Here is a 25,395-nt window from a genome sequence, read left to right as displayed (position 1 = left end):
TAGTATCAGCTTTTCCTCTGGCCTTTAATGAGCTTTTCCTGGGATCTTCCAACATTTACAACTCATATGTACTTTTGGATACATAGATATTAAGAATTCTGTAATAACCAATCCCATATCAACTTCCATCTGATACTTTCAAGGTACCTCACAAATATTCTTGTGAATTTTGCCAATTACAAGATGTTTTCATTAGAGCCATGCAAAAGAATAATTTTTAATGTTTTAACAAATCTGTCTCCTGAACAGGACTCACAATAATTTTAGAGACAATCAAATTTTCATAAAAATGCTAAAATTTACAATTTTTCTATCTAAGGAGTAAAATCAGGTAAAACCAATTAAAAACAATCTAATTTGCACAAAAAGTAATAATTAAATAAAATTTAAAAGATCAGATTGTTTACCACAACAGAAAGAGGAATGATACATTATTACAGTAATAGAATTTTACAAGGAATGGAATTTCAGCCCTCGGCTAATCACACACAGGGACTAATGATTTAATGCACAGACATACACAAAGTAGTTTATGCATGAGTACAATCTTCCTGTCTAACCTGAAACAAGTTATGTAAGCTCTCTGCAACAGATATCACATATAAAATGAAGACACTAGTCTTTTTCTGTCTCCAAGAACTACTGTGAGAAATGAAGTGGAAATGTCCTGCTAGTAGACAAATTATTATGCATTTTACCTTTTGTAACAGATATTATAGTATCTTTTACAGCAGAGCCAAGAGGCAACTCAGGTCAAGCTTGCTGATGAAATTCTGAATAATTTACTAATACAGATGTATAAAGAAAGATATATTTGCATGTACTGTAACTTTATGATAAATAAGGAAGGTTATGGACTTCTTCCTTAAAATTTTTTGAACATCAGAAGAATAGGCAACACAGATCTTTTGTGTATGGTCAGTATAGAAAAATATCACTTTAGAAGTTACTTTAACCTGTACAAATTCAGGTATGAATATTTGAAAACTTTCACAGGTCTTTAGATACTTTTTCTGTTGTTGCACTGGCTTTTGTCAACCAAAACCCAGCTGAACCACACTCTTACCTTCCTCTTCCATGTCATTTCACACAAAAGTTCTCCTCATTCTTTTTAAAACCACATAAATGAATGTAGTGGTTTAGATTGGCCAATTTGAGTTTCCCAGCCAATGCACCAAATAAATTATTTTTCATTCAATAAAATCTTGGGATCAAATTTTATTTTTACTTTATCTTTTTTAAATGCAGATTTTAGACCCTGTATCTACTATAGGTTGACAGAGTAACTTCAGAGAAATTATCATTTTGAAAGAGAAAAATACTATCATAACACAACAATAAAAGGCTTGTAGAAAAAGTGCAATAAATCTATGGGTATTACATTGCTGCCATGTATTGTGGAGTTTCTACAGAATTGACAAAAAAGGGTAAGCTGTGGTGTGTTCAACATGTGTATGTCCCAGTGAATGGGATTTCTGATTCTTTGACAGTAATTTTATGTCCTGTTTAACTGAATTGAAATAGAGGATGTTGCTTACCTTTGTCTCAATTTGTTTGGTGTCTAGATTTTGAAAAAGCAGCTTTACTCTTGTTTTTCCATCATCTGATGAACCTTTGAGCTGAGAGAATTTAAACCTCCACAGCACATTCTAAAGGAAAAGAAATTTGATTAAGGACTCTGCTACATGTTTTTACCTAGAACTATAGAATGATGATAAATGTTTGTGTAATAAAATAAAGCACTACAGCAGTAATGCAGTGCATGAGAAAAGGTTCTTTGCAGTGCAATTAAAATTAACATTTCTGTACCCTTTGTGAAAGCAAAAGTTGCAATATTAAAATTCACTAATTAAACAATTTTAAAATTCTCTGTGATATACATGTTTCAATTGCCTACACAGCATAAAGATGGTAAAAGCTTAATTCCATAAAGATCCATGAGGATATTTGTATCAGTTTCAGTATGAACACAATTCCATACCATATCTTGATCTTTCATATTTCAGCTGGTTCATATGCATTACATAGGTGTGTGACTTACACAGATATTGCAAAGCTGAACTTACTGATGTGTGAAAAGTGGTCTGAAATTCTAAAAAAAGCGTTAGCAATGCAAAAATATTATTATTGAACATAGTCTCTCAAACCATAAACATGTATCCTACATTACATAATGGTTTGTAAAATATATGACTTCTAAGCTTCTCGGTGTCCCACAGGTTTATGTATGGCATCTTACTAGTGTTGGAAAATTCTAGATTGACAGATATGCTGTATTATTTATGGAGATATTTTGTAAAAAAAAATTGGGAAATTATTTTTGAAATCAAGATAATTTTCTGTATTTATCTGACTGTTTTCCATTCATCACATGTGTAATTAAAAAAAACCCCACAAGGTAACAACTTGCACCCGGACTTCCTGCTGACGTTTCCTTTAATGCCTATAATCTTAATAAAAATTCTCTGCACATGTTGAAATGTGCTTCAGTCCCTGGACATTGCTGAATAAACACAACTGAAATACTTGGGAGGTTATCTTAAAAGTACACATGGAAAAAGAGTTTGCTGTGTTCCATTTTCCAACCTGCCTCTTCTCAAGATATTTTTTTAAGTAGACCAATGCTACTAGTGGTCTTCAGAACCCTACTTGTAGTTTAAAATGGAATGTCCTATAAATTAAAAACTCCTAGTTCCCTGCAGACATAAATGTCACCAACTTCTTAGAGAGCTATAACAGATGAAGAAAAACTGAAGTATGCTACAGCACTGTGATGGTGCTTAAACTTTATATTCACAAACAGATTTTAACTGGGTCCAGAGGGCCTAATTAGACCACCTGAAAAGTGTTCAAAGCTTAATGAGTTTGGCTCTAAACAGGATAGATGAATGTTTGCTGTGTAATATAACTGCTGAGGTGGAGATGAATCAAGAACTTAGGAACAATAGAGTAATAATAAGCATTGCTGGCTGGAGTAATCATCTCTATCAACAGTTGACACTGAGTGGGAAAGACAAGAAGTAGAGAGCACTGGAAGATGGAAGAGAATGGGATTCCTTTATATTGGAGGAGTGGCTGGAGGCACAGGATGAGGAAGACGAACCAACCAAGCTGACAAGATAAAAAGAATCTCTATAATGAGATATAAAGCAGATGTAGTCTACAGAAGTATCTCAGTGATGGGCCCAAAAAAAGATAAAAGCTGAATGAATTAAGCCCATCAAGAGCCTGGAATGAAATATGCAGGGAAAGAAACTGTTCTAGAAAAGTTCTTAAAAGATATATTTATTGTGCTGGAGAGATGAGTGCGAATACAGGAGAGACAAAACCCTACAGTTATCATGGTCAGTGAAGAAGAGAAAGGAGGTGCTGTTCCTGAAGGACTGCACCTACTGCGAAGGACCCATGCTAGAGCAGTTCATGAAGAGCTGTAGCTCATGGGAAGGACTCATGCTGGATTCTGGAGGACTGTTTCTTGTGGAAGGGACTCCATGCTGGAGCAGGAGAAGACTGTGAGGAGCTCTGCTCCTTAGTTGGGAAGAGGGGCAGAGACAACGTGGTGAGCTGGCTACAGCGCCCGTTCCCAGCCCAGCTGTGCTGGTGGAGAGGAGGAGATAAAGAAAATTGCGAAACAGAGAGGGGTAGGGGGAAGGTGTTTTAAGATCTGGTTTTTATTTCTTATTAGCGTACTCTGATTTGATTGACAATAAATTAAAGTAATTTGTCCAATTAGTCTGTTTTGCCCACAATGGTCACTGGTGAGTGACCTCTCCCTGCCTTTATCTTGACCTACAAACCTTTTGTTGTATTTCCTCTCATTTGCCCACTCAGGAGGAAGCCAGGTAAACCACCCACACTGCAAAGGAAAAGTTCTTGTGCTCTTTATTTCAGAATTTGTAATAAGAAGGCTCTTTTAAAACTGTTTTTCAAAATGGAAAAAAGGATGTTTTTCAATGACTACATGAGCTGGATGTCCAAAATTTGAAATCCAGATTTAGAGTCATAGAGCAGACAGAGGACTGACCTTTATTTTAATAATCCCCTTTGAACACTTGCTGGGATGTAAGAGGATTCTTTGCATCAATAGAAGACTTAAATTTTTTCATTAACTCCATGAAAAAAGAGATTTTTCAGTAAAATTGCTATGTCCCTAATGAACTGTTAATTGCTTGACCACTTTAAGAATCTTTCTCACACTGGTAGGAAATATTCTGAAATAGCTATGCATATGGGAAAACACAGTAAACTTCAGGTGACAATTATGGGAAGATGAACTGCAGAAGTCACCCATTACTGCCTCATTCAGGCTTGAGGATGCAGAAAACATCTCCATCTCTCACACAGACGAAGAATAAATGTACTTGAGCTCTCCAGAATTTTTACTGTTTACCAATGGCATCAGTCTATATGTAGGTATTCTGTGTTTCTTAGTTAAGCAACAATGATTCATCCAAATCCTCCTCCTCATCAATACTGAAGGTAGGTACTGTGACACAAAATCCTATTAATAAAGTAAGGTTACAGTTTTAAAGGTGGGAGTATATGCAATCATTCTTCACATTTAAAAGAAACCCTTTCTATAGGCTAGAGAGATTACTTCTTACAGTTAATCTGTGGTTATGTGCAAAATGTGTATAATAGTTCAAGAAGGAAGATTCCAGAATGCAGTATAACCTGAGGGAGAGAAGAGTATATAAAAGCATTTTCTGAAATTTTTTTCCTGTTTCATGGAATGCACACTTAATCAGTCTAAATTTTCATGCCATTTTGGTCATTATTTCTCTGCACAAAGATTTCAATAGATTTGAAATTTTGGGGCATTTTGTCTCCAAGCCCAAAAAATGCCAACATGCAAAAACTAAATAATGTATCAGTATTTCAAAAGGCAACGTGTTCCCTCTTTTCTCAGAATTTCTGCTGAAATTTCTGATTTTTTTTATTTTTAAAAAATATTTGAGAAGACAGACCTTCTACTTCACAGTTCTATCAATGCAGAAACATTTTTGGTATATATGTTTATTTCTATTGCCAAACAAATGTTAAAATCCACACAGAAAAGTATACATTAAAGTACCACTAAATTATATAGAAAATAGTAGCATTATAGACAGGGCTTGGAAGCTGGCATGTATCATTAACCATTCCTTGTAGACACTTTCTGTATAACCACTGTTTTGCAAGATAAGTGTGTGTAATCTTTCTGATTCTGACTTTGAAAAATATTTGCCTTTATTCTGTTTATTTTAGACATGACCTACATTTCTTATGATGGAAGAATAATTAATCCTATTTTATATCTGTAGCTTCAAAACAAATAGAATCAGGTGACATCTCATTTTTTTCATTACTTATAATCTTTTATAAATCTTGAAGTTGCTTCATTGTAACAAACCAAGTTCTCTGCTAAATATAACCTTCCTTTGCTTTTATTACTTGAAAAGGAAGTTAACTTTTTTTATATATTTCTCAAAAATGTATCTTTACATGCTACACAGCTATAATTACTCCTTTCAAATCTCAAACTGACTAAATTTCAGTAGGGCTAAATAAATAAATAGTACAGTATATTGGAGGAATAAATGCTGGACATAAAAATAAAGAAAATGCAATAGATGATAACTTCAATAACTGTAAAACAATACAGATATGTTTTCCTTTTCTTTTACTCTTACCTTTGTTTTACTGTCAAAACAGGTAAATCCTAGAGCAAAGTCGACTGTGAAACACAGGGTATCCCCTTGCCAACTGCACATATATGTTTTAGACTGAAAAAAAAAAGTATGATTTTTGAGAGGACAACCATCATTGTAAATTATAGTATTAAAACAATATTTTATGCAGGTATTTTTGGCTGAGAAGACACTCAGCTGACAGCACTGGTACTGCTTTATATTACTGTGTTTGAAAATGGTCAAAAACTTCTGCCTGTAAATCAGTGTCATATCTGTCAGGAAGACATTAACTGCAGGTCTTTTACATTTCAAGCCACTCTTCTACAAAATATATTCTTGAAAACCAACCCCTGAAAAACACAACATAGAACAAAGAAAACCAAATCTGACTACTCTAAACTTTTGGAAGACTGCTTAGACCTCAGCTATTAATGACTTCTGATATCACTTCCAGAAAATATGCAGGCAACAATGCCTAAATGTTTAGTCATTGCAATCTAATTATAGAAAAGCATTCTGTCTGCTTGACCTCTCCATCTGATTTAAACTTTATAGAGAATCTTTCTAATTTATAACATTTTTAATTTGGGTCTGGTGATATGTCAGCAGGGCCCTGTGATAATGTTAGTTAATGTAATTTAATAGTAAGACCTAGTAACTGTCATGTCTTAGTTAGCACTGATACTTGCTAGACACCGCTGTATCTATACACCAATTCCATGGTGATCTTTCAGATTAGAAAGGAAAAAAGTCTGTTTTATTAATGAAACTCAGTAGTTGTGGTTAAAGTTATGAATAAGCTTTACAGCAAAAAGTCAGTTAACACTTTCCACGCATTTTTAAGGCCCACAAACAACTTCTGAGAAGACATGAACAAGATTTGCTGTAGTATGGAGCAGCCCAATAATGTTCACCACTGACAGCCAGTTAACAGCAAAAAGCTCATTGCCTTCAGCATGAGTAGAGATCAGATCATGTCTCCAGTCTTTCCTTGCCACACCTTACCAGCTATTTTTAGGATTATACCCTTGTGCCCTATGAAATCTGGATATTTTTTGTTTCTTCCAAGGAAGCATTACTTCACTGTCATTGATGTATCATAAATCTCAGTGTTGTCTCATGCTTAGACATTTGTTTACACAAAAGTTTTGTATCTGGATAATTTATTTTAATTAAAAAAGACCTAAACCTTTACACAAAAGAATGGTCTAGAGGAGACTGAAAACATTAATAAAACTTGCCTAAAATTCAAACTGCCATTTGAACTGGGTTTTTTTTGATTTTTTTTTTAGTATGGTCTAAAACTTTTGGATGATTGTAAAGGTTTCATCACTCTAGTATTAATAAAAATAGTTAGTCACAATAAAATAAGCATTTTTGAGTTACAGTTATGACATTTTAAAAAGGACTTGGAAAGGGCTAGAAGTAATATCAGTTAATAAGCGCAGATTAGTATTACAATCATCTCCACAATAATGGAGATGTATAATATTTCTGAATAAATTAATTTGCTCATTGGTGTTCAAAGACCACATTATCTGGCATTTAAAAGGTTTCAGTGATTGATTTTCAATTAGAATGACATTTATATATCCTTACATTTCATTCAGTAATTAAAAGGTGGCATTAAGCATCAGTCATAACTTATTCTCTATTATTTTCCAATTAAAAAGGTCATACTAGCTGAGCTCTGACTGAGCAAAGCAATTTTTAATATGAATAAAATTAGATTACCCTAATGGGTAAGCATCTAATTGCTCAGCCACAAATGGTGAATACTAAAATGAACTATGCACAAATAACGAGCTTGGAGTACTTAAAAAATATTCAATATTAGGACATAATGGGACCAGTTTTGAAATTATTCACAAATACTAGAGACAAACATAACATGGTTAATTTTAACTGTTATTAAAAATAGACATGTGTTTTGTACTTACAAAATAGACTCACAGGGTTTTCTTTACAACAAAATTAGTTTGTATTTTTCCATATAAGTTTAAAAGCCTGCTCATGGCATCTCCTCAGTGGCTCTGAACAGGTTCTCAGAAAGCTCTATGCTAAGGAGCCTCATCTCGACTCATTAACACTAGGACAGAGTCTTATTCATTTCCATTTTTGCATTTGGAATAAGCTTCCCATACACTTGAAATTGTGAACACCCTTGGCTCTCTACAAAAATTTTTTACATGGAAACTTAACATCAGAAGTCTAGGCTCAGCTGTCTTTAAGTGAATTTTGAAAAAAAAAAAACCAAACAAAAAAAACCCACTGCATATTAGCTAGATTAGTGAGTCAATATTCTTTTAACTCATGAAAAGATCATTAAATTGATAATATCACTGCTCAAATAGCAAAAGAACAGTGTGTCTGACTCATTTATGACAGAATTCCTCAGACAGACCACCCATTGCTGATAAGAAGCATGACTCTTGTCAATCTCTGGCTCTGGAATATGTACTCCTTAAGGACAGATTAACTATTAAGTCTGAGAGGGCTTAATAGTTGCAATGACTACACATATACACTCTCTCTCTTTCCCACAGACAGAGATTTCCCAGAAATAATTCTGCTTTGAACTATAGTGGTCAAGAAACAAGTGGGCATAGCACTTAGTGCCATGATCTAGTTAACTAGGTGGTGATCAGTCTAGTTTGACTTGATGATGTTGCAGCTCTTTTTCATCAGTTTTTACAAAAGGGCTTTGCTACAGTTTGCTTCAATACTCTAAAAGAAAGCCTGATGTAGGGTTCTGTCTAACAGTAAAAGACATTACAAATATAAACAATGACAAGCCAATTAATTGCAAAAACAGTTTCTATGGTTATGAATTACTGTGACTCTTTCCCTCAGGGGAGAGAATGTGTTTGTAAACAGATCAGCTAACAAAAAAACAAGGGCTTTGAACTCAGTTTATAGGTGCTGGGTACCCAAGACAAGAGGTGAGTAAACACTCAAACTGGAAAATGAATGCATGGGAAAAGACAACAAGAGGAACTTATTTCCACTCAGATAGGAGAGCACAAATATACCCCAGATATGTGTGAGAGACAAAGCCTGAGGGACAAACAGAAAGAGGGAGCACCTCATGGGATATTCACCAGGCTGTGATGAGGCCAAAGCACAGACTGGGTGGGTACCAAGCACCACTGCAGCCCAGACATAGATGTCTGGGGAAGGAAAGGCAGGGATAAAGAGGAACCAAATACTTCTAAATAAATCATGACATGCAACAGATTTTTTGCAATAGACTTTTGTTTTTCTTGGAATATGAATTTATTTCAATACTTTAGATGGAGGGCTTAAATTTGCCCAAGTTTTGCCACAGGCATCCAGTGTAGTATCTCTGGATTCTTTTTTGAAGACTGAGTCCGTAATGTTACTCTGATGTGAGAGGGATTGTGTTCTGTCCAAGAAACAAGAGTTCAACTTGCTTTTGTTTCTCAGTAAAATTCTGTCAATTGAGATACCACATTCTGAGATCGTCAACTAAGATTCTTAGTAAAAAATACCATTTAACATAATTTTTTAAGAATCAGGGCACTGACCTTTTTCAGTCAGTACTCCTTTTCCTAAGTTCATGGTAAGTAAGTTTTCTAAGGATCAAGTCAGACTCAGTGATGTTGCTGATCTAAGTGTAACATGAAAATGACATAGTGTATATTCATTCATTCAGCTTTTATAACTCTAATGCTGTTGGTCCTAATGTCTCTTCTGATTTACAGTTTCAAAAATTCAGCTGATGATTCGCTATATTGCAGTTAATTATTGTCTTGCATGAAGGAAATCCTCATTTTGTTTTAACTACAGTACCGATATGCAACATATTCACTAATTTTGGACTCAGACGCATTCTATTTTAGTGTTTTTAATCAGCCAAAATAAAGAAATAATACCTACCTTCTAGTCTAAGTGAATACAAATTGGACATGCACATGATTTTGCCTGTTTATTTTTCAAAAAGCAATTGGAAAGTTGGCAATACCATTACACTTTCCCTGCTATGCTGTTAACTACTGCATAGATATAGATATACATCTGCTCTAAGATGAGCTGTAAAGGTTTATTACATGCAAATGGGAACACAGACATTATTTCTCAATATACTCATAATATAGAATTTAACACACACTTTCTAAAACGAAATTATAACCAGAGAGCACAGCATTTAGGCAATAGCCATATCCACGAGGTGCACATATTGTATACTGTATTAACTTTAAGTTAAAATATGTGCTATGCCTCTGTGTGGAAATAATATGCTATCAATGTAAAAAATACTAAAATATTTCTGAAAATTTGCCTTTTCTTAGAAAAAGTATTTAAATTAAAATTAAGTTATGCTATGAATCCAAAGAATCTATTTTTGGAGTAGAAGACTCCAGCATTGCTAACTTGAACTGATAAAATTTTAGCATCCTCCAAATATCACTTCTACTTGTTTCTTTTTATTTCTGCTACCAAATCCTTCCCCATGTTATATTTAATATTTTTCTTCATTTTTCTGTCAATGTCAGTAAAAACTGGGAGGTATTTTGTAGGACTTGTCAGAGGAAGTTAATGCCTGAAAGACAGAAGGACCTAAATTATATGTTCTTTTATTCTGCATTAGAAATAAAATAATGCACACCAGAATTTAAGATACAGTGAGAGGGAGGGAAAAAAATTATACCAACAGCAGATGGTTTGGAACACATTCTTGCATTAAGACTTTACACAGCAGCTTTTTACAAGCTTCTAAATCATACATGTTGGAGTCTGAGATACAGATTGTGTGCCCTTGTTTTTAATACTTAGTTATAGGATTCAAAAAAAACATTGAATTTCATATAGTATGAAATTCATGAGCATGTTTTCATGGTGATACATGAAAAAAATGTTAAATAGAAAAAGCTAAAAGTGTGTGTAGATTAGAAAGTTTTTTAAATCACTGGGTGAAAAAGTTAGTTTAGAGAACAGGAGACAAGATGAAGAATTTAGGGTGTTGTCCCTTGTCCCTTCTTCTTTCTTCTTCATGTTCTTCTCCTAGAGGTTTTTGGGTAATAGTAAGTGATTGGACAGAGAATGCCGCAGTGCATCACAGAGGTGATGGGTCATTGGGTCATTAAGAAAAATAATATACGTGTCTATTGTTAATTGGGTAAAAATAGGTATAAAGATAAAAGAACTGCGTAGTTCGAGGCCATTTTGTGCATCAGACACAAAGAGTGCCACAAGGCCTTGTTTGTACCATCAGAAGAAAGAAATGTGCCAAATTGCAAAGATTAACCTTGTAACCAGCCTGGAGAGACCTGTTAAGTTTAGTGACCACCTGTTAATAAACACAAGAAACAAGATTCTAACGAGCTTGGGAGTTTTCTTCAAATCATAAGGACTGAGATAAGTGTAACTCCCCATGAGGGAGGATCCCAGAAGAATTCAGCCCAAAGGAGGCTGAGAGACTAGAGAAAAGTTGTATCCACAGAGAAATCAGCCCAAAAGAGGCAAAAGAAAAAGGAATTACAATACAGGCATGAGAGGAGTAAGGTGTCTTAATGCATCCAATGTATTTACCAAAACACAGAGTTTGGTAAAAGCCTTAATATGGGACCAGTTATGTTAAAAAAAAAAACAAAACAAAAGAGGTCTTTATGAAAATTCCAATTTTAGGATTAAAAAAAATCCAAGTAGGATGTGAAAATGAAGATAAGAGGAACCAGAGTTATTAAGGTTGTACTGAGAAATATATATCAGCCCACACAGAAAGAGAGTACTAGAAGGCAAAATTAAACCCCTTAATTCTGAACCCAGCCTGCAAAACCTTTTAGAGTCTTTTTGCATAGAATTACTAATGCTAAACAGAAATGCTTTTTGAACTCTTTGAAACAGCAGAATACTTGAATTAAAAATGCAGATGCTTTGGCTTTCTCAAATTATATAAAGATGTTGTTTTAGCATAAAATATTATATATATATTTTAAAAACAAAATTTTCAGAACATATTTATAAAGTACACCAAAAGCATTGTCACTCTGTATTCACATTATGTATAAGAAAAATGAAGAAACAGTGAAATCTGTCATCCATCAAAAGCATGAGAGTTTTCAAAAATTTAATCTAGAACGGACTCCCAAAGCGCAGGTGTATTCCTCTTCCAGATATCAGTAAAAAAGGATCAGTGAAATAATTTCAGTGAGAGTGTACAAATGAATATCATCTTCACTTCAAAACTGTGGCAGATCCCCTTATTTTCACATACCTTTAAGGAATTTGTTATGTCACAATTGAAAGATTACAGAACTTTAATAATTATGGATAGATACAAATAAATCCACTTCATTGAAACAAACCATATCTGATTAAAAATCTTGTATATTCCTTTAAGATCTGCTGCTGCTGCAGCGAAAGGAATTACATCTTCATCTCTGAAAATGAGTATTTTTTACATACCGTGCTGGTATTAGTATGAAAAGTGCATTCTCTTATAAAAGATGGTACTGTAATCTGATGATTTCAAGAAGACATTATAGTTGTTTTTTTGTAAACATTCATGCACATTTGTGGTTCAGCATATATGTATGCAAGAGACAATCTGGCAGTAAGATTTTTTCAAAGGAATAAAATGATGGCTCATTATATTTTCTCTGAATTTCAAAGAAAGCTTCTATTTATTTCAGTAGAAGTGGGACTAGCTCTGTGCTTTAGAAAATACCTAGGTTTAATACATCCATGTTTTAAATGCTGGCTTTCTCAGGATATTGCTCAGCTTTTCCCTTCAGGTTACTTATTGAAATAACTGTGTGATCTATTTCTAATTTTAAATTTGTAATGCTCATGACATTACAACAGCTAAATGCAAAAATGGTTTCTTTAGTAGAGCACTCATTAGATAGACTGTCCTTTCAGAAACTTTCAGCATCACTGAGACGAGGCTTTAAACCACCATTCAGATATTAGGATTACATCTACATGTGGGATGAAGTGAATTTTACTCCATAGGGAATTGTGTTCCTGCAGGAAGACCGAGGTTGACTTGTAGGTTCAGCTATTCCTTGGCAAGACAGATAATGCAGTGGTGGGTGCCTAGTCTTGGCTATGGCATTTTCCCTGTAACACAAACCTAGAACTAAAGTAAATCTGACAGAAGAAAAGACTTGCTATTCTCTTTGCTGAACAGGCAATGGCCTAAATTGGTTGTAGGAAAAGGCAGTGAGAAAAATGGATGCAGGAGGAAAATATATAAAGGAAGCAGCTTAAAAATGGTTATCTTCTATAAGGGAAAATTCAAATTGTGTTCTTCAGCCTTTGCTTATGTCAGAAAGAGATTGTGCTTCCTCATCTCTGTGTCTCAGCAATGGCTTCATCATTTTGCAGCAACTAATTCTTCCATAAAGAAAAGCAAGAATCAACAGTGACTTCAACGTTAAGTTTCCTACATTTAGCAGATTTTTGTAAGACTGTGGCAGACTCTCAGTAGCAATCACAGCAATCAAGCTGACACCGCTTGTTTTAGTAGAACCAGTAGACCACTACTGGCTAACTTCAACAAAGACAATGACTTCATTCTGATGCAGTTAGTTATTACATAATAATAAACATTTTTCTTTGGTGACCTATAAATTCTGGAATTTCACAGTTGAAAGGGGAATTTAAAGAGGTATCATTGAGAGACATTCTTAAGTACACAATTCAGTTGTAAATCAATGATGCTTTGACTTGGATTTTGCTCTTCTGCCTGATTCTCCTAAATCATGGGTGGAGAATAATAGGGAACACCAAAATTAAAAACAAAATCCAGCATCAAAATTCTAAGGTAATATTACTCTATAAATTTGAAATTCCATGACAGTAAATTCTTGACAGATTTAAAAGAAACACAGAATGGTTTGGGTTGGAAGGGTTCCAAAATAGGCCCATCCACCATGGACGGGGACACTTTCCACTGCACCAGGCTTGCCAGAGCCCTGTCCAACGTGGCCTTAGCCTCCTTCAGGGATGGGGCATCCACAGCATCTCTGGGAAACCTGTTCAGTGCCTTCCTGTACAGAATTTATTTCTGACATGCAATCTAAACCCACACTCTTGATTTAAAGCCATTCCCACTTGTTCTATCACTACGTGCTCTTGAAAAAGTCCCTCACCAGCTCTCTCATGGTTTCTTCCTTATTCAAGTCTATAAGTTCCTCTGGAAAATAAAAACAAAACTAGACTCCCATGACATAATTTTTATTTAAATATTTGGATTTGTAAATAAATATATGTAATATATAAAAAATTATTTACATTTATTATTTCAATAAAAATAAATGCAATTTTAAGAATATATTTTATTTTCAGAAATAATGGTGCACTTTTTATATTAATCACATTTAAAATACAGAATATAGAAACAAGTTTGAGTTCAATAGCCTTGTAAATTGGTACATTCTTTCGCTGTTTTAAAAATTCTAGTAAATGCATTGCTTGATTTTCATTTTTTATGTGAATTGTTGAATTATTAATAACTACTGAAAATGTATTTACTACTAATCTGTATGGTTCTCAGAACCTTTCTTTGTGGTAGAGAATGGTGGGTTTTTTGCGTCAGTGTAAAAATGAATTAGAATCTAACACCATTTCTAAAGGTGACCAGTTAAATTGTAATTTTAATTGTAATAAGCTTTCTGTGCATAATGAAAACAATCTAAAACTCAATTGTGTAATTAAACTGAGTGCTTCTTGTAACAAACCGGTGAGTATCTTTTAATGACACTTTAAATCTAACCTAATCTAAATGCTATCTAATATCTCACCTGAATATAAGGAGAATATTTCCTTTGTTTAAATGTTTGTCTCAGAAATTGGTTCTGAAATTAGCATATGGTGGCATTTCTGTTCTTAAAGGAATGGAAAAGTTACATACAACTGTGTTTCATATATGCTTTGCAATCATCACAGAATAAAAAAAAAAAACACTGCCAATTGTATTTAAGATTTTTTCATTTCAATACATTATTTGCAGCTCACAAGGCTTATGCTGTGATCAACCAATCATGTTCCATTCAGCCTCTCAGGTCACCGTGAAGAATTAATAGAATCATAAATGTTCAATAATGGATCATAGAAATGACAATTACTTCCTATAAAGACTACTTAATTTCTGCTAGGTTTTGTTTATTTAAGTGGACTTCTGGTTCAGTCTCTGAGGGTGGCTTAGACTACTATTTCTGCAGCGCCACTTAATTCCCAAAATTCCCAGAAACAATGACTGTGTTTGTTTTGATGGCAGAGTTAATAAGACAGTCAAAGTTCTGAGCATCTCAGAGTCAGGTAGCTGGAAGAATTAAGCTTTGATAGATGAGTGAAAAGATAACTAATCTCTGGCCAAGTTCCAGTGGGGACAAAGTCTCTAAAATCTATTCTGATTATGTCTAACTTGAGTTGCAGTAGGATCAATTCAAAATGCCACTAAAGAATGACTAGAGAACACATTTTGTATATAATGTTGCAGGAAGGAGACAGAGGAAGTGACACAGCATGCATCAGTCTTTATATTCTTAGTGACTTGTTGAATACTCAACTTCAAACAAATATAAAGGCACGTTGCTAAAGTATGCATTGAAGTTCTGTTTTCAAATATAAATTATTTAGAAGCCATTTGAACTTCTATGTAAGGGATTTTCTCCATCTGACTCCTAATTTTTAAATCAAGAGGAATTTATAATTATCTCCGAAGACAGATAATAAAAAACCTAACTAAATTAATTTTGGCTCTTTCTTGAGCTGCTCAGTACATGGGAGCTATTTATCCGCTAATTTGGTGGAAATATGAAGTGTTAAAATGTCAGTGCCATTTTGCACAGTTCTTTCTTTTTGATCTTTTATCATTATGTGGTTTTACATACCACAGAAGCAAGTATGTGGTTTAAAATATAAACACTGGTTTTCATGTTATGAACCAATTACTGCTTGTGACTGCTTAGTAAGTAGCATGTATGCATACAGTTACTATTACACTGTTTTTTTATACAATATAGGCAACTGAATGCTTTTAAAAGGAAATTCTGAGAAAAAATACTAGTTCCCCTGAAAGGTTATTGAACTCAGTTGGAAAGAAGTTATTCACTTCTGCATGTCTTAAATGAGTTGTAGTGAACCCTTTCAGAGGATTTTTAATAAAGATATGCATCTAAAATTAAGTAACAGTCTAGAAAAAACAGCAAGCAGTTGTTGCAACAAGGAGATTGCACAGATTATTTCCTGAGCTGCAAAGGAAGCGTAAGAGGGAAGCACTACATGGAGAAGCTTTATAAAGAAGTTTTTAAACCCATAGCTCTTTACTTGAAAACCAAGAAGTGAAAATCAAAACCTGTCAACAGTATTCTGAAAGGATTTGTACAATGAACAATATATGTTTCATGGAAAGAAACTTACTTTTCTCAGATTAAAATCTGAGAAATTTCTACATTCGTTTTCTCAGATGAAAATATTATGAATACCTTATAAGTTAATTCAAACTGATGAACTAGCAAAATCTATGACAAGGTATTACAAAGAAAGTAAAAAGATGGATAGAAGGGAGGATACCAAAAAGTAGCCAGGACCAGACACTTAGTGTAAAATAGTTCACCAAGCAATAAGGCAAAGACATATAAAGCTGAGGAAAGGTTATTGAGTTAAGCACTTCTTCAAAATAATTACATGATTTTTTTGGTTGATTGGTTGGTTTTAAACATCAATAGATGATTGCAGACTCCTCATGTATTTAATACAGATCAGCCTGAAGAACACACACTGTATAGGGGGAAAAGTGGACCAGGAAGATAGTGAACTAAGCATTGTGTAAGGTATGTCACTCTCATGTCTGTCATCTTTATTAAGCATAGAAGACTCAAGTTCACAGAGGAAAACAGTGACTAGCTGGAAAAACTAATGTGCAAAAGAAATTAACTGTTTCTTGCAAAACAAAACAAAATTATCAATTGCACTTGTCTTTGGATGCTAAATCTGAACCACAGTGCCTGTACAGATTACCGGCCGCACAGCTTCTCAGGCTTGCCTGAGAAAGTAGTCTGGGAAAAACATGAGAAGGAATTAAAACAATCCTCAGGGACACAAAACAACCTTGCAGGTGTTGTTTTGTGTTCCTTGTTTTCCTTGCAGGAGAAAGTCAGGGGGGTGGTGAGCCCCACTGACCAATGATGGTAATGTAGCAGTTTACTAACCAATAAGAGTTTCCTTTCTGTACTTTCCACATACCTGTCTATAAAACAGGCCTGGAGCAATAAACTAAGGAATTCTCCTGTTCTGATTCCCTTGAGAGTCAGTGTCGTTCTTTTCGCCATTCCTAATTAGAACGACACTTGTCTATTATTTAATTTTTTAGGAAACATGGTGTTTTAGCAGCACAATATTTGTATAAAGAAAATTAAAAGTTTAATATGGGAATCCTATAGAAATGAAGCTTCAGGTTTGCATGCACAATTATTCCCAATCATTATTTTCGCTTTATCCAGGAACAGACATAATGTGTATGAGAGCAATTCTGAGTCCTATATGCAGCGTCAAGAATCTTACTATAGTGAATGGTTTGGTGTTTACTCCTAGGAAAATAAAGACATGTCAAAAATGCATACAAAAGCATAAAACATCCACAGAATATGGGGTTTATGTTAATTGATTTTAAAAGAGGGAAAACACAGGATAAGCATCATACATTTATGTTCATTATAAAATGGTTTTGAATTTCCAATAGTGTTAAGCGAAATAATTTGCAACATTAATTAATCTTCATTTGTTTACTTTGTTTGCTTGCTTTATTTATTTTGATTTTATTTGTAATATATATTCTTCACATCAGGACCCTGTATAATTCCAGGAATATGAATTTTATTGCTAACTTTTCTCTATTTATTCATATCTCTGACTTGAAAAAATATATTATAATTTTATTTCAATTTTAGTTCTCTGTCAATGTCAGTCACCGAATCATGAAACAAAATGGAAAGAAGTCAACTAGAAGTACTTACCTTTAAGCATGGAAAATAATGAGGCAGCAAAACTTCTTGATTATTCTATTATAACTGAATGGAATCCAACTTACTTGAATTCTTGGAGTAATTCATGTTAAACAAATATTTTGTCCAAGTAACGCAAATGGTTTCAATACATTATGTTATTCAGCTGTATGAGGATGGGAAAGATTTTGCAGCATCTTCATCACAGATGGAAGTATAAAGGGAAAACTTCTGTGTTAGAATTGCTAGTCAGGAGAGTTTGTAACCATGTCTTATCACTGTATGCCAACTGCAGGTACTTTAGAACCACTCAGGTAGATGATTTTTCCACTGCATGGGTTTTTCAGTCTCCTCAGAATTCTTTCATTTGTAAAACAGATTCCTCTCCTCTGTCCTCTTCCAGCCATCAAACAAAGCTTACATGTAAAAGGTTTCAAGATGATAAAACTATTGGTCTAATTTTTCTATAGGTGACAGTAAAATATATTACTATCACTCTTTCCCCTCTGTCCACTACCAGATACTATTCCAATATTCTCCTCCATCCTCCTGCTGAACAGAACTGATCCAAATCATCCCTTTGAGATATTCCTGCATTAATTTAATAATCATCTTCAAGACTCAGATGAGTCAATATAATTTCCTTTGGAAAAAATAGTCTGAGGCAAGGGAGGAACACTGATGGAGAAATTAAAAAAAGACAACATTGAAAAAATGTGGAATGATATCCTATGCTACTGACAAGATCAACCTGAAGGTTCAAAGAATTAGTAAGAGCTCCTGAAAATGCGTTAGTCTCTGGTTTTTGAAGATTTTATACACAATAAAAATAAGGAAAATAAAATAAAAAGAAGAAAAATTTCCTAATCTGAGCTTCATTTATTCATCTTGCACTGTTCAGGATGTTCCAGGTGAGAAAAACATTTTTGCTGGGATTTGTGGGAAATGATTTAACTTCAAGATATGATGGAGGGGATTTCATTGCCTAACTTCCACCATTGCAATGCTGACTTTTATTATCAGCCTCATGGAAATACTTTTTAACAGCACTTTTTCTCTCTTTCAATTGCCTTTCTGCCTTAGTTCTACTGCATTTTTATTGCCCCCATCAATCCAAGTTATGCCATCAGCAACCACAACAGTTTTTCTGGGAAAAAGATAAACGTATTTCTAGTACATGGATTCAACATCTGTTTGTTTGTTATCATTGTCTGCAAGTAGATTAATTTAACCAGGGTCACTGAATTTCAGAGTTTCTTGATAAACTTTTTGTACACAATTGCAGCTTGAAATAGGGCTATAAGATAGCTGAAAGGGGAACAATATTGTGAAGGTGTTTCCTCCTGCTTTATTGCATTCTGTCATCTACTGCTGCTACCATTTTCAAAAGAAATCACACAACATGGGCAGATAAAATTCAGGAGGACCACTGCATCTTATCATTTCTTTTCATAAACTGTGTAAGGACAGAATCTTCTCAGAAATACAGCTCTTATTATGGAAACACCAAGTACAAGGGGAAGGTACAGCATAAGGTTAACAAAACTCAAAGGCAAGATCCTAACTATACTCAACAGTAAACAGGACCAAGTCCCATTTAAATAAGAATAGCTGAAATGACAGAGTACAATCCAACAGCTGCCATAAACCTTGCCCAATCATGACTAAAAAATAATTTCCAAATTTCTCCAAAAGAACTTTTACAGACTGAAATACCAGTGATAAGCTCAGATTTTCTGGATACTGGAATGCCAGTTCTTTTTCTATGGCTTGAAATGTTCTATGTAATATTACAGTGCACCTCATTCATACTGCTCTTGACATCATTCTCAAAAGAAGGGCACTCATAGCAGCATTTATGCTTTGAAGGAAGAAAGAAAATAGTGCAGCCAAAAGACTTTTCACTGCTGGAGAATGACCACAGTACTCTGAACTCTGCTGACATAGTGGTTTACATGTCAGCATCCAACCATCCAACCATGTGAGAGAAAATTAAGATATAGGAAAACACATATGGAGACTTGAGCACTGTAATCAGGATTTTATTTGAATGACCTTCCTAGGGGCTTCAGATAGGTTAAACTACAGACGCAGGAAATTTTAGTGTCTTTTGTGAAAAATGAGTCTAGATGACTGATTCAAATGACAAAAGATCATTCCACATGCAAAGAATTACTCCTCAGTTTTAAGGATGTAAAGGAAAAGCAAGTTTTGAGATTTAATAATAAATATTCAGAAATTTAATCAGATAAGTAGCTAGCTAATCTCCATACTTGTTACACTTGATTTTAATTATATGGTATCTGTTTTTTATATGGATAATAAATATGAGGATTAAATGGTTGGTCAAACAGTTGTATCGTAATTTCTTGAAGAGTTCATGTGAAAAAATACTTTATGCATACTCAATGTGCATTTTTATTCCCTCCTTGATGCCCAAGAGGATTTCAGGAAAAATCAATTTTTTCCTAAAGAACTGCACAGCTTCTCAGAAGTTTTGGATTAGGAAATGTTACAAAATTTTTTTGTGCCTTCATCAGTCTAAACAGACAAATAGAAGGGAACCCAAGAAACTCTTTAGAATGCTAGAGATTTGGAAATTTAGATGAACTGATTAACTACCTGCAATAGGACTCCTGCTCCTTGCAAGTCATGTTTATACAGTGCTGTCATCCAGTGTTCTCAGAATTTCAAATACCTCTAGGAGGTCCACAGGGCACTGCAAACCTGAGCATACCAAATCAAGCTGGCATTTGTGTTAAACTGTGTAAAGGTATTTTTAATTGGAGAAGGCCTATAGTCTCAATGCATACACTCCCACAGTATTTGTCCAGTTCACTTCAGACTATGGATCTAGATTTACTAGTCATCAGAGAGTGATAATTTGCTGTTTAATTTTGAGAATTCAAGACTATTACAAACTTCTTTTCACTTTTATACTGTCTTTAAACTCTTCTATTGTTAACAAGGACAATCCCAAATCACAACTAACAATTGAGAGCAAAATATTTCTTCTTTGAATACAGACTCATTATGTAAAACATAACATGTTTACATTATGCTAGAGGAAAATTAGCTTTCTGGAGGAAAATGTTCAAGGAGTAAATAAAATCCTGAGAGTTTTCCTGTGGTAAAATATATTTATTTCCAGTTTTTAATAATCAAGGTGAACTTACGAATGACTACTTTCAATTTTCTATCTGTAATAACATGCTCATTGACTGTTACTACACAGTAATTGACAGAAAAATATCTGATGTGATGATGAAGCTTTCAGAAGTCTTCAGTGTATTAAATGCACTCAGATCCTTAGTCACAGAGGACATCATCTGAATGCAATTATTAAACACACAAAGAATTTAAACTCTTGTTGTACTTATTTTACAGATTAAATGATTTAAATTGTTTACTACTTACCCCTGTTCTTTGAACTTCCAAGAAAATTGCTCTTTGAAATGATTTCTCCCACACTGCCAATTCACTGCCCAGCTCTACGTTGAAATAATGGCTCTTGCCATGTCCAACCATAACACTGAAACAATACGGCCTCTGGTCTTCAAGATCGAAGTCCTGGTGAATACCTAAATACAAGTTTGCTTGTAGCCAGCAATCATCAGCAAGCCAGAGCTGAAAGACATGTTTCAGTATGTGATTCTTCATCTGGCAAAACCAAACAATTGAGGCAACACTGTCTTCTGTAAGTGATGGGTACTTGGATTATACTATGGCATCATGTCAACAATTATGTTGAAGAAATGTTCTAGAGTTAAATAATTATTTCAAAGACACCTTCTCTCTTTGCTTCTTCTTTGCTTTATGCCCTGTCTTTTAATCCAAGCAACTACTGCAGCTCCAAAGTACTGTCAGAATAACGTAAGCAATACATATATAATTTAAAATGTGTTTGTACCAATATATTGCTTACAGTGAAAAAAGAAGGAAATCCCTGAATGCTACAATACATGCCAGGAGCTGTGTACCAGCTCGACAGGAGGCTATAATTACTCTGTTTTACTTGGGTTCCAATATTCTAAACCTCAAGGAATGCAGTAATTTATCAAGCACCCCAGGGCTAATTCTGGAAATGACAACATGAGCATGTCCTCTGATAGCTGGCAATGCTGTTCTGTAATTACAAGGAGACTGAAGCAAGATCCTGCCATAACCTTCAAGATAAAGAGAAACTTTGCATTAAACTTTCATAATAAAAAATATACCTGCAATAGAATGTTTTGTAAACGCAAACAAAATACTACAAGAAACTTCCCTAATATTTCAAGACTTCGTTGATTAACATAAAGGAAAAGAAAACTAGATTAAAAAGCTACTACTTATACATCTAAGTACTTTCACAGCCTGAATTTCCAAATCACACGTATTTTTATTTTTCTATTTATTAGCTAGACCCCTTCCCTATCTCCATTTCTCTGTGATATAATGGGCCAGAAAAGACTGAAACCCCAAAATAATTAGCAATGATTTGTGGGGCATCTTGGGAGCAGCACATATTGCAACCACAGTACACATCACTGTGTTGTCAAAATTGACCCTGCAGCTATGTGAGGAGAGAACCAATTTGAAGAAGCTCACTTATTTTACAAAACTCCTTTGTACTGTTGAAAAGGAAGTTGAACAAAATTACTGCATATATTCTGGTGCTTAGCAGCTATGGAGTGACTTGTATTATATCTGCTTCAAGATTCAGTGCTGCATATCCTGGCTTGTAGATTTACTGTATTAGCTTTTTTAGTTTTTGGTTTGGTTTTTTTTTTTAATTTGCATGTGAAAATACCAGGCAATAAAAGAAAATAAAATGTTCTTAAGACAAGTGACTTTAAAAAATGTACATGATTACAATAAGAGTTTGAATTATGAGGCAAGCTATAAGAATAAACACATGTGATGCAAGACATTACATTTCAAATCATCTGGTTGCTACCACCAAATGACCAGAAATATGCAAGGGCATATTATATATATATATATACACATGAATTTTAATTCACGTATTTGTATGTATGTATTCATACACCCAAATCTAAAATATATCAAACATTCTGTTTTAAAACTTAAGATCCACATTGGATTCTTATTTACCATGTTCAACTCTTGCATCATAATAAACATAGATAAGAAGTCAACAATTAGGTGTGTAAAAAGAGTACTTCTCCTTAAAATCCATCTTTCATGAGAAGGTACAATAACACTCCCCTGCAGTTTTGCACTACTTCTAACCAGCTTCTGAAAATCCTTAAGAACACCCTCCCCAAATGGCAGCTTTTACAACATAACTCTATCATGTGTAATGCAGAAACTTTAATCCCTTACAATTTTTTTTGATTTATTCTGTTTCCCTCATTGTCATTTATACCAAAGAATCAACAGAAAAGAGGTTAAGGAGTTCAATTTGAGCTTGTGCACTTTAGCTTATGTATTCATGAAGACTGGCAATTAAGCATTCATTTATTAAAATGTCAAGAACATTAAAGAGTTGAATCTTGGGTAGTTTATTTCCCTACTTCTTTTTCTTAATGAAAAAGTACTACAGAAGTTGCTGTAAGGACAGAATATCCTTGAAATTACCATAATATTCCAGGAAGAACTGAGTTTTAGCAGTAACATTTCTAGGAGAAAAAACAAAACCAAAACCCAAGCCACAGCAAAATCTTCTCAAAAGGCTTATTGTCTACATCATTGGTGCCTGACTTATTTATGAACCAAAAGTAAAATTATAAAAAATATGAAGGAGACTAAATAAATGATCTGTGACAGAACAAGTACTTTTGTTGGTATCTTAGCAATGGGCAGGATCTGAATTTGCCCATGTGCTCCCAGCTGGAGACATGGTCACACAAAAGCATTCCCATTCCTACAAGAATATGGCTCTTCTCCAGCTCAGCTCCAGTGCCTCTGGAGCTGAGCTCTAGTCCTGAACTCCAGGACTACTGTTTTCCTGGCATGGCAGTGCAAAAACACTTCCTTCCTATGTCCCGAGAAACTGTTGCACATCAGAAAAAAACACAACAAATAAAAAAGCCATTACAACACAAAACCCACCCCCACATCCCAAATTAAACCAAAAAAAATCAACCCACCAATGCTAAACAAAAAACCTTAAGCTGCTTCAGTGCAGGATCTGTTACAGATAACAGCAACAACTTGCCTTTCCACGACATCAGTGCATGGTCAAAGGAGAAACAACAGAGAAGGGCAGAGGCTGGTGAGAACTAAAGATGACCTTTAATTTTTCACTGAAAAGATGATTTTTTTTTCCTAAAAATATTTTTTACTCTCATAAACAAACACACTCTCATCCTAGCACAGCCTTATGTCACCTGCAAGAGTTCTGTTTCTGTTGGCGAACAAAATTAATCTATCTGATGCAATTTATTAGACAATATATTCTCTAAGTCAATTATTTACACAAAGTACTAAAATTTTGCCCCAAATCTTTGCTAGGGACAAGCTAGACAAAAATAACAACTGTGTCTTGTTGGGGAAAGAAAATTAATTCTATGGGACACAAAACAAACATGTTTCCCTTTGTAAAGAAAAACACACTACAATACTTGATACAATAATCAATACATATGATACAACAAGGAGATAATTTTATATTTTACTTAATTAAATGAAAATATCTTCATATGGATCAAGAATTACAGTAAGAGCATTTTTTTGTCATATTTACTTGAAAATCTGACCTCCTAAGAAAAAAACAGTATCATTATGCTCAGCAGTGTGTTTCACTGATACTTCATACAGCTCTAATACTGAAAACTTCAATAAGAAAGCATTTTAGTAACTTGCTCACTTGGAGCTTAACCCATTTTCCATATTCTCTTATACTTGCACAGCTAATGCACTAGCAATTGCAAACAGTTTTTTATAACAACGGAGGAACTATTTGAATGCTAATTATTCCTAGTTAAGATTAATTTGAGTTTATCATCACCAGGAAAAGGTAAACTTTCTTTACTAAATAAAATCATTGGAACCATTGGCAAACCTACCTTGTGAATTTTAAACAGAACCTCACAGAGGTTATATATTTTTTCAGCTCGTACCCAGTCTAGTGTGCTTACCTATAATATAAAAAAAAAAATATCAACATATTCTGTATTTGAAAATCCTGTTCAGATAAAAAAACAAAAAAAGGTTTCACTCATCATTATTCTACTGGATCCTTTAAATAAAGGCACATCACTACATTTAACATCCAGCATTTAGAAAAGGCTGTCAAAAAGTATTAAATTTTTACAGACACAAGAATTAAAAGGTGTTAAATAATTTCATTTTTTCTTTTCCCGGTATGATGGAAATCTCTTTGTAATCTCTATGGTTAGTTACATAAGCATTTTTATTTCTCAAGATGCTAACACAGAGAATTCAGTCTCAGAGTCATTCAGCTTCATGACTCAATATTAAAAAATCTTATGATCAATAATCCAAGATGTATTCCTAAATTTAGTTTTGAGTTTACATGCACTAAGGAGGCAATAACTCAATATTTAGTCTAAAAATAGAAAAGGACTTTGTGACTGAAATACTTTAAATCAAGAACAATATAAACTGTGTGCTCAATAATATGAAAACACCTGTTTTTTTTCTTTTGATTTCATTACTTAATCCTGTTGACAAGACAGGCTGTAAATAGCAAGAATGATGTTTGAAGTTTGTACCAAAATTTTACTTGTGATAATCTGATAATCTGTTTTCTTTTAAAAACAGTACCTAGCCTATATAGT

General features: G+C 34.0%; 1 protein-coding gene across 1 annotated transcript in view; it reads right to left on the bottom strand.

Moving 5' to 3' along the window:
- The window catches only part of SNTG2 (syntrophin gamma 2), a 208,690-nt gene that overhangs the window by 8,368 nt on the left and 174,927 nt on the right, over positions 1-25,395 (bottom strand). Inside the window, exons 14-17 of the mRNA XM_033512933.1 lie at positions 24,661-24,732; positions 21,065-21,274; positions 5,673-5,765; positions 1,539-1,649 (exon numbers count right to left, since the gene is read on the bottom strand). Of these exons, the coding sequence (XP_033368824.1) occupies positions 1,539-1,649; positions 5,673-5,765; positions 21,065-21,274; positions 24,661-24,732 (486 nt within the window). The remainder of the gene's footprint in view (positions 1-1,538; positions 1,650-5,672; positions 5,766-21,064; positions 21,275-24,660; positions 24,733-25,395) is intronic.

This window comes from Parus major, chromosome 3 (genome assembly GCF_001522545.3).
Source record: "Parus major isolate Abel chromosome 3, Parus_major1.1, whole genome shotgun sequence".
NCBI classification, from domain to species: domain Eukaryota; kingdom Metazoa; phylum Chordata; class Aves; order Passeriformes; family Paridae; genus Parus; species Parus major.
The sequence above is the reverse complement of the archived record's forward strand: the minus strand, read 5'-3'. Positions and strand labels throughout refer to the sequence as shown.